The sequence below is a fragment of the Pyxicephalus adspersus genome, chromosome 11 (genome assembly GCF_032062135.1).
Source record: "Pyxicephalus adspersus chromosome 11, UCB_Pads_2.0, whole genome shotgun sequence".
Taxonomy (NCBI): Eukaryota; Metazoa; Chordata; class Amphibia; order Anura; family Pyxicephalidae; genus Pyxicephalus; species Pyxicephalus adspersus.
In genome coordinates, this window is record NC_092868.1 from 41,806,474 (window position 1) to 41,819,363 (window position 12,890).

At 41.4% G+C, this 12,890-nt stretch overlaps 1 protein-coding gene across 1 annotated transcript in view; it reads right to left on the minus strand.

The window, feature by feature from the left end:
• Positions 1 to 4,946, minus strand: part of SSU72 (SSU72 homolog, RNA polymerase II CTD phosphatase) — a 31,594-nt gene extending 26,648 nt beyond the window's left edge. Inside the window, exon 1 of the mRNA XM_072426569.1 lies at positions 4,739 to 4,946. Coding sequence (XP_072282670.1) covers positions 4,739 to 4,818 — 80 coding nt within the window. The 5' untranslated portion in view covers positions 4,819 to 4,946. The remainder of the gene's footprint in view (positions 1 to 4,738) is intronic.
• Between the last annotated feature and the right edge of the window lie 7,944 nt (positions 4,947 to 12,890).

The following is a 12,890-nucleotide window of genomic DNA, read 5'->3' on the forward strand; positions in this document are numbered from 1 at the left end:
GCCCGCCCAAACTGATCGCAGCAGCCGGCAATAGGAGAGTGGGCGGGTTCTGGCATCATGATGTCACTATGACATCATGTCGCATGCGAGGTCCAGATCCGGTAAATTTAGTGGTCTGTGGGTCCAAAAAGTTGGCGACCACTGTTCTATTAAGGACAATTATCTTGGAGGAAACTCAGCTTCACGTTTTATATTACTCAGTCACAAAGTAAATAAAAAACGTAAACTGATTCTGTGTTTTTCTATGCTATTTTGTTCTATTATGAGCCTCCCTTGATTTTATACAATAGGATCCTTGGTATGATTTACCTTTGGCTATCCCATATACTGCTGTAAGTAATGCTATTTTGTTGTAACTTGTTATTTTATGTTTCAAAAACAATAAAAAGACAATGTTCAAAAAAAAAAAAAAAACATAAACCGAGAGGGGTTTAAACATTCCCCACTCAAACTTAAAATGTTCTGGTTTATAGTGCAGGTGACATTTTAACTGATCAAACTGCAGTAACAATGGCAGAAACATCCTCAAATTAGAATACGGTCAATCAGTATAGGAGGGCCCATATGGAGACATGTATGCAGCCCACTGTGCCCTCAACCATAGAAGAACACATTACCTGACCGACGATATGGCGGCAGCAGGGAGATGCTTTTTTTTAATGATGTATGTTGGGAAACCTGAGGGAACTAGGAATTTAAAATGCACCCTAATGACCTAACTCAGAAAGACAGATTCTGACGCTCAGCCCGGCAGCTTTATTCACAAAGTTAATCCCAGATCCCAACAAGGTACCCAGTACTAGGAGTGCAGTCGAAGCTTTTAGGTCAAAATTGATGGCTTCCAGGATAGCTACAATAGGAGACATCAATCGTAAACAAATATAGGAAGCTTGAATAAACAAAAAAAAAAGCTAGCAGAAACTGGTAAGTTTTTCAGAAGACAGGAATTTTGAAACATGTCCCTTATTCACAATCACTTTAAAACCCCAGTTTTATGGCCTTCATATTAATCCTCACTTCAATACACATAGTCAGCAATAGTGTACCAATGTTTTTAAAGCCACAGCAATGCAGTGTACATATATACCACACTATTTTTAAGACAATATCATTGATGAACTATAGGCAACTCAGCCTAACTCAGCAGAAAAAGTGATATTGCATTGGTATAGCCAACTTTAGGTTACCAAATGTTTGCAGTCTCTCTAACACACAAAAAAAAAAGGCCACAATAACGTAGGCTTAGCTATAGATTTTAGATGCAAATATCAATGCGTTACAATCCTAAAAAAAAGCCTAGCTCAAGTTAAAAGTAACTTGCCTGGCTAGCCAACTGGTGAAGGTGCTCACTTTCAAACCAGGACATTATTGGTTTGTTTCCAGGTTAGGTCACACCGGAGATTATAAATTGGTACCCATGCACAGCATATAAAAGGGAAGATTTAAATGCAGTAGAAGTTGATCTTGCACAAATAAGACACAGCCTTCATATAGCTGTAAAATTGCTGAGCAGGGCATTACGGCAATGAGAAATCTGTGCTAGCATTAATGAAGTCAGAATCAAATGTTTTGTACAAATGTACTGACTCCACGGCCCTTACACGTGGCAATTTTGATAAAGTGCCCTCTTTTAATCGTAACAAAAGAATCAGGCATAAAATGATGTGTTTGAATAGGTGCAGAGATGCAATAATTAAATCTGACAGAAAAATGTGATCACCTTCATGTTCTGTTCCTAAAATGTCTGTCTTTAACAAAAAAAAAAAAAAATCTATACCAAAACTGTACAGCGTCTAGTTCCCACTGCCCATTTTACTGTTGGTCTTGTGGGGTGATCCAAGGCTAGATACACACATGCAAAGGCTCTAGTCCGATAATCGGCTCAGGGCTGATATCGGACAATAATCTTGCACATGTACAGTGCTCCTCGTTCATCGTCCGAACGACCTTCCTGGCGGATCCACAGACAATAGACGAGGAACGATTGTAATGGTAATGGAGGAGAGAGCACAGTGGGGTGCCGCTCTGTGGTTTTCCCTCCTCCCCTCTACATAGAGCAGAACAGTGCTGTATGTACAGCATTCATTCATGCATCGTCTAGTTATTTTTCGTCGGAAAGGATCGTGGAAGATCCTTTCCAATGACAATTATTGCACATGTGGGCATAGCCTTGGTGTGCAGCATGCTATTACCTACCAAAAGGTGGTAGGCAGGCAAAGTCACAAGCAGGCAAGGTCACGAGCACCTATGCCAGTGAAAAAGGCAGGAAACTAATGAAAAATACCAACCGAGGCAACGTAACCTAAATGGTGTGTGGCCAACGTCTTGGTGCCAGAAGCAATCAATGTATATGTGGATGGAAAATGGTGGACACTGACTAAACTTCCATATTTAAGGCCATAATGAAAGTCAGACAACTAGCAATTTCAAAACTGCAACAGTAAAAAAAAAATGGCAGCCTACATACTTCTGTCAGCACAGGTTTCCCTGAAATTAAACACATAAATAAGACAACATGACTGGACAGACAAGGACACCAATACTACAGCAAGTTTACAGGTTAGGAAATTAAAACTGAAAGCCCTGACATACTTTACAGTTACATCAGCATCTGAATTCATTACTCAGGGCAGCTAGTTGTAAAAAAAAAAAAAAAAATAGTAAATTAGAGCAAGTTCAGGCTGGCAGTGAAGAAACACAGCATTTACCACTCCCAGGCGCCTACTGACTACAGACTAGTTTTATTTCTCTCCACAAAGAAATTAAACACCACTTTACTGATTTTGTGAACATTTGCATCTTCTTAAGCAGTTTCAGGTATTCTGAAGGACTGAAGTTCGAGAATAAAGTAAAAACCCATTTTGTAGAATGCCTTAAACCACTTGCAAAAACGTAAGACCACGAGGGAGGTTATAAGAAAAATTGTGAACCAGCAGTTAAGTTTTTTTAAGTACCTGTTCCTGCTGTAATAAAAATGTGCTTTACTGTTTACTAGTTTAGTACCACTTTAATGCAGAACTAAAACCTTACTTTAAAAAACAATTGCAACCAAACGGGTCTTTTATTACAGAGGGGACAGGCAATGTCCAGACCCTAATTTTTGAATTACGCTTACCTGCCCCCATTCTGTCACAGACACCATCATCTTCTTCCAGGTTTCGATCTTGGGATATGCTGATTGACCAGGATTACATTCCTGAAGGATTCCCAGCATATCCGAGCATTGGAGTGATTAGGAAGGTTTGTATGTCTTACGTTAGCATCACCTGTCCCTTCTGCAATTTAGCCTGCATGACTGCAATTTTTGTTTTTGCATCATTACAGTTCAGTTTTAAACAGACAACGTCCCTGTGCCCTGAATCAATCAGCGGGGAAAAGGACCCCGCTGATTGAGAGTACCAGCCAGAACCGCAGGCCACATCTCCCATACAAATCCCTGGCTCAGGGAAGTGGGCAGGTTGTATCTGGACACAACCCGCCCCTCTCCCATCCCAGGCTCAGATGTGCAATGGGAGAGTGGGCAGGATTCTGGCATCATGACATCATATGGGGGAGGTTTCCCCTCCTTTGAGTGACACACCAACCCCACGCATGCGCGGTCCAGAGCCAGTAATTTAGTGGTACGGGGGACCGAAAATGTTGGTGACTACTGCTCTATGGGGCCAGAGTCCCACCCAGTGCCATGCAAAAGATGCTGCAAGACACAATATGTAGATCCAGATAATTACAGATTTATTTTTTTTTTATACTTCAAACGAGCAAAGGATAAGAGTATTGCAGCATCCTGAGCTAACATAACACCCCCCTCCCACATACTCCCCCCCACCTCCTAGATTGTATGCTCTTTGGAGCAGGATCCTCTCCTCCTGTGTCACTGTCTGTCATTTGCAACCCCTATTTAATGTACAGCGCTGCATAATATGTTGGTGCTATAAATATTCGCTTCATAATAATTCTTTGGTACCATAGCCCACAACTTCACAAACCCTCGCTCCCTTGAAAACCAGCCACACCACGGCCATGACCTGAGACAAGTTATGGAGGGTTAGTGTACTTTGTTGTCCTCTAAAGCAGCGGTCGCCAACCGGTGGTCCACGGCCCTGGCCAGTGCACCCCCGGGCGGGGTCAGGAGAAGGACCCCACTGGGGGGACACACCGCCCAGAGCTGCAGACCACATCCCCGTACAGTTCCTGGGCTCAGGGGAGTGGGTGGGCTGTCACCCTGGCTCAGACCTGCGATGGGAGAGTGGGCGGGGTTGTCATTATGACATCACTATGGAGGAGGGTTCTCCCCCTTTGAGTGACAGCCAGCTGCCCACGTATGCGCAGTCAGGAGCCAGTGATTTTAGTGGTCTGCAGGACCGAAAACATTGGCGACCACTGATCTAAGGATTAAAAATGAAAATTGAGCTCCAAAAATTTCCAGTCACCATAGCAACAAATAAAAAGAAATCAGCCTGGTTGCTATGGACAACCTTTTATATGTTCTGCTATTCATTCCTAGTCTTGAAACTGATTATCCCCATTGGAATAGAAGAATCATTCCCTGACAAGCCACCCTCCATATGGTATCACGCAGGGCTTTGTTACCGCCATCCTGAGGTAAAATGCAAAGTTTATGGACGACAGGTTCTCTTTATTACACTTTTCGGCAAGGAGCCCCCCCAGCCCTATTTTGTTTTAGGCCAGAGGAGCAGGGAGCGAGCTGTGGCGGCCATTAGACGTCATTTGTAGTTACCTGAGGATGTTGTGCGCTTCCATACTGCGGTTCTGGTTGCTAGAACACACTACGGCCACTCTGAGCGGGGTGGACGGCATGATGACGGCGGCTATGTAACCGGCTGAAGACCAGAGAGTCGGCCCGCTACGGCCAATTACACAACAAGCAGGACGAGCTGATGGCGACGCTTCCGCCTTCTCCAGGAACTAAAATGGCGGCGGGGAGGGCTGGGAAGTGACGAACCACCAAAGAGGGGGACGGAGTAGGCGTAACGTGACGTAAGGCGTAAGGAATGCGGAGGAGGGAGGGGCTTACCTTATAAGGCCATCTTCCTTCCTGACTATGGTTGCTATGTCTGCCTGGCCTTTAAGGCTTACCTCAGCCTTTATTGCCTGGAACAACTGTACCAGGTGTTTAACCTGTGAATGTATAGAATGAGTAGCTCAGCCATTGAATGTTAGGAAAGGTTTCTTTTAATGCTAATAATGCTAAGATTCCAATAATATGCCCATGAAAATAATATGCAGTGCTATGTGTTACCTTACCTAAAATGGCTGCCCAAATGCACCACACCAGGGCAAGCTGTGTCTGTTAAGCGGTGTGTTTGTAGTGAATCTTTGGTGCCACCAATCGTTAATACCAAAACCAATGCACTATTCTTCAAAAATGAGCAAAGTCATTACTAAGTAACTATAGACTTGTAAGTTTACCTTGTATACAGGTAGTCCCCGGGTTACATACGAGATAGGGACTGTAGGTTTGTTCTTAGGTTGGAAAAGGTGCATTATTTTAATAAATGCAATTAGAACAGATATTTGTCTCAACATATTAGGCAGCGTGGTGTCGGTTACTGTATAAAATCCTCAATTTGAGTTAATCACAAACAAAGCAAAAAAAAATATTCATGGAGCATAGACACTCATTAACTTCTGGAGCAAGCTGTGCTTTGATATGCAAAAAGAAACAACTGCAGAGTTTGTCATGGTCATTAAAGAGGCTGAAGAAGAGCTCAGTCCTTAATATCACCCACAATGTCAGCTTTGTTTAGCAAAAGATTTCTTCTGCAAGTCATACAAACCGCCCCCTTGCTCCATCAAGCCTCCGTCCTGCACACAAATGAGCAGGGAAGCCCCGTTCGGATCTAGGAGTCGTCCGTATGTCGGATGTCTATAACTCGGGGACTACCTGTAGTTGGAAAGATTCTAGAGAAGCCTTTTTCCACCTTTTGGAAAACTAATTACTATATTCTCAACTCAGAGAACATGAGGTTGGTGGTTAGTGGGAGGAATGTTACCCTTATAAATAACCAAAAAGATCATTGGTGTTACTTACCCTGACCTTAGAAGCACAAATTGCTCAAGGAACCCCTAGCAACATCCGGAGGAACCTGTTCGGGGAACACTCCTCTAAAGAACCACATAGAAGAGTTTTTGCTAGAATAATATTATAAGTGATAGTGCAGATTCATGAAAGAACGAAGTGTGTGTGGAAGAAATCTTTTTTTTACATTATAGGAAAGCCCCTGATGAGGCATGTCCCATCCCAGGCATGTGCAGGTGAAGCATGGATCCCAAGGCCGTGGGTTTCCCTTTCAGTATTTACCACCATGGAGATAAAGACAAAAAGAAGGGGGGACTTCTAAAAAAAAACATTTTTTTCCATTATGTAAAAGGAATAGCTATCCTTTTATATCATGTTACATTATGTGAATTTAGATCAGCTTTAATGTTTACATTAAGATCTATGGGTTTTGTAACCTCTATCTGTAAATGGATAGGGAGACCGCATCATGAGAGTAGTGATATATGTTTTATACTCTGAATGGTACCCCAGGGTTCAGTGTTGGGACCTTTACTGTTTAACATCTTTATAAATGAGATAGAGTTTGGGATTAAAAGTACCATTTCTGTGTTTGCAGATGACACCAAACTATGTAATGGAATTATGTCCATACAGGATGTCTATAATCTACAAGCAGACCTGGATGTACTCAATGATTAGGCAGCCAAGTGGCAAATTACCTCTAATACAGATAAATGTAAAGTTATGCACTTCGGGGCTAACAACATGCATACTTCATACTGTCCAGGGGGATATAATTGGGAGAGTCAGAAATGGACAAGGATCGGGGGGGGGGGGGGGAGGGAGGTTCTGGTAGATCATAGACTTAATTATAGCATGCAATGCCAAGCTGCAATATCTAAAGCTAGTAAAGTACTTTCTTGTAATAAAACATTATAGACTGCAGAGTTTGAGACATACAAGGTCTGTCTAATAAATAATGGGGCTGTGTTTCTATGTCTTAAACAAAGCAATGAGAACTGATTTTAAGCACTCGCTATGCTTGTATAAACTTGTCAATGTCAACAATGCTCCTTCTCACGCAGCACTTTCTGTGAAACAGTTTTTGATTGAAAAACACATTACTACGCTAGAGCATCCTCCATATTCACCAGATTTGGCACCTTGTAACTTTTATCATTTATCTAAATTAAAATCTGTGCTTAAAGAAACAGGCTTTTGAGTCAATGGTTGCAGTAACAAATAAAATATTATTATTATTTTTAAACAAGATTTATATAGCGCCAACATATTACACAGCGCTGTACATTAAATAGGGGTTACAAATGACAGAGGAATATAGACAGTGACACAGGAGGAGAGGACCCTGCCCCGAAGAACGTACAATCTAGGAGGTGGGGGAAGTAACACACAATAGAAGGGGAGATAAGTAGTGGTGGGAAGTAGGGACAGTTTCAAAAGACAGAAAAAGACAAGTAGGCAAGTTTGAAAAAATAGATTTTGAGTGTTATTTTAAATAGAAGTAGAAAGTAGGAGCAAGCCGAATAGGACTAGGACCATTACAGAGAGTTGGGGAAACTATAGAAAAGTCTTAGGGCCCTACGTGTGATGAGGTTATGAGTGAGGAAGTCAGTAATAGGTGATTGGAGGAGTGAAGAGAGCAGCTAGGGGAGAATTTTTTTACCAGGTCAGAAAGGTAAGTGGGACAAGAACTGTGTAGGGATTTGAAGGCAAAGCACAGGAGCTTGAATTTGATTCTCAGGTGAAATGGAAGCCAATAAAGAGAACCGCAAAGAGATGCAGTGGAAGAGGAGCGGAGGGAAGGATGGATGAGTCTGGCTGCAGCATTCATAATAGATTGTAGAGGAGAGAGTCGGGTTAGTGGAATACCAAAGAGGAGGAGGTTACAGTAGTCCAGACGAGAGATGATAAGAGCTGGTACAAGGAGTTTGGTGGTCTCAGGGGACAGGTAGGGGCGGATTTTGGAGATGTTGCGTAGGTGAAAGTGACAGGACCTGGAATTGTTCTGAATATGGGGGGTAAATGAGGAAAAAGGGAAGAATCAAAGGTGTTACCAAGACAAAGTGCCTGAGGGAAGGAAGGAATAACAGTTAGATATATGTCAGGGGGGGATTTGGAATTTGAGGGGCGGGGGGTGATGAGTTTGGTTTTCTCCAGGTTGAGATTAGGAATTATGTCAGCTATTCATGATGAGATGGCTGACAGGCAGCATGAGACCTTATCCAGGACTGAGGGAGACAGGTCAGGGGTGGACAGATAGATTTGAGTGTCATCAGCATACAGATGGTACTGTAAGCCAAAGGAGGATATGAGACTACCGAGAGAGGAGGTGTACAGAGAAAAGAGAACCGGTCCAAGGACTGACCCTTGGGGAACACCAACAGGGAGGAGAGTGGGTGAGGAGGAGTTACCATTGAAAGAAACTTAAAAGGAGCGGTCAGACAGATGTCAAACACATATCAGATATCTTCAAAAAGCTTACAGAAACTGATCTGCTCCATGCCTTAGAGTGACTAGTGAAAAACAAGATGGCATGTGTGCTAAACTGTGAATGAAGAGAATATTGAAAGAGACAAAGCATTAAAATTCTCATATAAATAAATAAAAGTGAGTTATTTTATCAGATTGGGAACCCAATATTGGATATCAGTCAACATTGATTCATCCATGCTTCAATATCTCAATCTGTCTCCTTAGTCGTCGGACTGCCCTGTTGGATTGAAGGTAAGTGTATTTTTTTTTCAGTTTTTCAGTTTAGTTCCTCTTTAAGCCTCCAAGATTTACCAGAAAAAGAAACAGCTAAACTTGTGAACATCCAAAACAAACATTGTCAATATTATATGAAACCACTAGATGGCAGTAAGCCTTTGCAAAGTGTTGTCATCAGTTACTAAAGTATAAAAAAAAAACCCTGCGATACAAGAAATATGAAGTTTGGCTTTTCTGAATATGAAAATATCACCAGTCTTTAAAAATATCCTACAATCTAAGCAATTCTCTTTTCAGACTTTTTTAAATAAATTTTTATTTATTTATTTTTAACCTGAATGTTCTGCTTGATACATCTCCATGCCTTTTCTTCCTTTATAATAAGTATCTAAGATTGCACACATTCCGCTTTCCAAACCATCAGCGGGCCTCATACATTTTACTGATGAGAAGGGAGGCTGTATGGCACAGAAGCCATGTGGGAGGCCTACAAATAAAAACTGCGATTATAGGCTGGTTATCCCATCATCCCCTGGTACCGCCAGTACTAAATTAACTCTTGCATGCATTCACCAGAGTTGTGTCATCCTGGCCCAGACAATCCAGATGGCTGAAAATCAGGACACACAGAAGGGAAGAAGAAGATGGCGGCGCCTATGACGGTATGGGGATGCGCAAGTTTATTTAAAAGACTGGGCAGGTAAAGTTATTATATTTCAGAAGGGACATTGCCTGTTCCTTCTGCAATGTTTTGCTTTACTCTAAATATAGTTTTGCTTTAACTTAATTATACAAGCGAGAAGACATATGAGCCTTCCTTTGAGGCAAGATAAGGAGAGATTTTGGCAGCACCTGTATATGGCAATATTGGTGAAAACATTAACAATGTTATATATGCATATTAATATATATGTATATGTTTATAAATAGTACTGATAGTAAAAAAGAAGAGATTATTCTTCAGATATCAGTATTTAGATATAACAAAAAGGCTCTTCATTGATGCCATTTTGGCTACAGTTGTGATTCAGTCTTCTCCAACGCGTTTCACAGGTGTTCAGCTTCTTCAGGGAGTAGGTAAGTAAATAATGAAGGATATCAGTATCCTGTATAATGACCAACATACAATTATGTAAGGTAAAGGTATGTATATAACACAGCACATATATAAACTGTATACACACCCCTATACCAGAGGAGTAAGACAGCAAAAGATAATTGCTTGAATGATGGTAACCATTTAGCTGAACTTTTCATTACTTAGTACTTATCTTTTGCTGTATTGTCTCTCTGTTACAGGGGTGTGTTACTACATATCGTTAGGGATGGGGCAACTACCTTATAAGAGGGTTTACTGTGGAAGGTGGGTGTATGGTTAGTGAGTTATTCTGTATGTGTTAGGCCAGGTCCGGAGGTATGCATATCAAAAAAGAGCATGAAAATCTCATGTTCTTTTTCAATACCTTATAAGGGGGTCATACATTGTTATTCACTCTATACCAAAAAAACCCAAGAAGAAGATTGAGTGGAGATGGAGATGCCCACACTGGAGCGAGGACAGGTGAGTACAATTAAAAAAAAGCAATCAGGCAGGCAAGGGTATTTTTTAGCAGAAGGGACACCAAAGGACCTGCCTTGATACAATGTATTAGGTTTTTACAGTTCTGCTTTAAGATTAGATGTTTTTGTTGTTTCACTTTTATTTTATACTGTACTAAGCCACTAATACTTGATTGCGCCATTGGTTAGCTGATTGCAAGTGTTGCCAAACACAATAATCTAAATTGAGGTTTGCTTTTATACTGTAAAGGTGGATGTGGTAAGGAGGTTAGCACAGCAGGTTGTTAATCAATTCCTATGTGCTTGGAGTTCTTGTGCATGAGAGCTCTTCATGAATTCTTCATTTGTGCCTGCTGAAAAGCAATGTGCAAAGTTTGCTGAATACAACTGGAAGGGATTACACTATGAACATTATAACAGTCCACGCACTTACATTCTTTGTGTACCATCTCTGTACAATTTTTTCAACAACTAAATGATCCATCCAATTTCATACACTGCTTGTATTACACGGTTGTTAGTAATTTAACAAAAGATATGAGTGTATAGGAAAACTGTGTTCCTTGCCTGATAACTCATACACGCTAGATGGCAGTAACCTTTTACAAAGTGTTGGCATTGTTCACACATGTGAATGCTACCTAGTAGTTTAGAGGGGATATTCCACTAAATTCACAACAAACTGTAAAGTTGTCAGTTTTTCATTAGATGTTTCCACTTTAAAGAACCCTGATTTAAAGTTAATAGGTATTAGTAAGATTAGCTTGTGGTTATGGTTAGACACTAGGGAGAAGGGTTAAAGTTAGGCAACAAGAAGAGTTAGGTGCATGGCAGGGGTAGTGAAGATTAGGCCCCAAGAAGAAGGGTTTATGTTGGACTTCTTTGGCACAAAAATCTCTAAAATTTGGACCTCTCCTACCTCAACAGAGACCAAACAGTATCCACAGCTTTCCATTCCTTTTCTAGGAACTATGTAAGTCAGTACCTCACTACCCAGAATATATCTTTCCCTAATATTATTCAATACATACCTTATATATGTATCACTTACGATTATTTTTATTTTTACTATATATTCAATATCATTATCTGTCACTTAATAAGATATATCACAATGTATATGCTGATACCTTCAACTATATCACTGTTTTTGTACACAAGTCTTTATATATTTGACATGTACTATATAGTCACTTTATTTATCTGGTTGTTTGCTATGTTCACTAGCATCCAACACTTTTGAAAGCTTCCCAAAAATAAACTCAGAAGGCCCAGGGCTGAAGAAAGGGGGAATGAGTGGAGGGCCACATGACAGGGGGAGTGGGGAAGGCAGTAAAAGCAAGGATTAAGGTGATGAGGAGGTGGTACTGGTGGACATAGGGTGGAGTTGTAAATTAGAAGGGGTCAAGGGATAGCAGTTAAAAGGTGAGCAGAAGGTGGGAGGTCACTACTTTGGAAGAACTGAGAGAAGTTTTTTCCGTTCACCCTCCCCAATTTTGGGTTAAGGGAGTTTGTTGTTTTTGTCATGGGAGCTTGGTGGCTTTTTGCAGAGTGGGGTTGGATGCATACAAGGCAGTTGGGGGAGGGGAACCCATCAGGGTATGGAGTCCTGGAAGCGGGGCCACACGGGACACTGAGTTGTCGGGAGACGCGTTGGGAGCTGTGGAGTACCTGTCCCTGAGTCGGTGTGGTAGCGGCTGGGGGCCTTTTTGTGGTGAACAGAAATATACATAGTGGTAGTGATGGAATAGTACTGTCATGGACCTTAAAAACCTTTACATGTTTAAATGTATTTGTTGATTGAACAATGACATTGTTGAATAAAGAAAGTCATTTGTTAATAAAAGGCTGTTATGGCCAGTTTACTCCAAGTACAGGTCTCCATGTGGGTATTTAGAGGTTATCAGTCGGGAGGAGAGTGGTGGTAAGCTGGAATCAGAGGTAAACATGTCTTCTTCCACTCTACCCTTGTCATGTGGTTCTATCCTCTAGTCTCTGCATCTATGCAGGGCATAATAAAGAGATAGGGGCTGTCGGGAGATTCACATTAGAGACCAGGCACCCTATAGATACATTGGCAGAAATATCCCATAAAGCAAACCTTAACTTTCCCAATGACAAACCCTCGATCTGTCCTCAAACGGAACCTAGCAAGGTCCTGCTTTGGCTTGGCTTACTTCTTCACTCCAGCTCTCACCATAAAGTCCAGCACCATCATCTTCTTTCTTCCTTCTTCCAATATCTTCACACATTACCCAATCTCACACAATTACAAGATTGGGTAAAATGTCTTCCTGAAAATGTTTTTAAAAAAAAGTGCAAATCTTCTAACACGTGCATGAGATAGGCACTTTTTTACGTTCTAGGAAAGCTCTGTATTACACATGCACAAAAGCAGAAACCCACAGCGTCCTGGGATATGTGTCGTAAGTATGCCTGGAGACTGCGGGTTTTCCTTTCTACTGCCGTGGCGGTAAGGATGGAAGAGGTCACCACAAAATGTAAAATTACGGGTAGTGTAGGTGCCTTTAGACAGTCTGCTTTTGCAAGGTGTTTCTTATTGACCAATGTGGTTGCT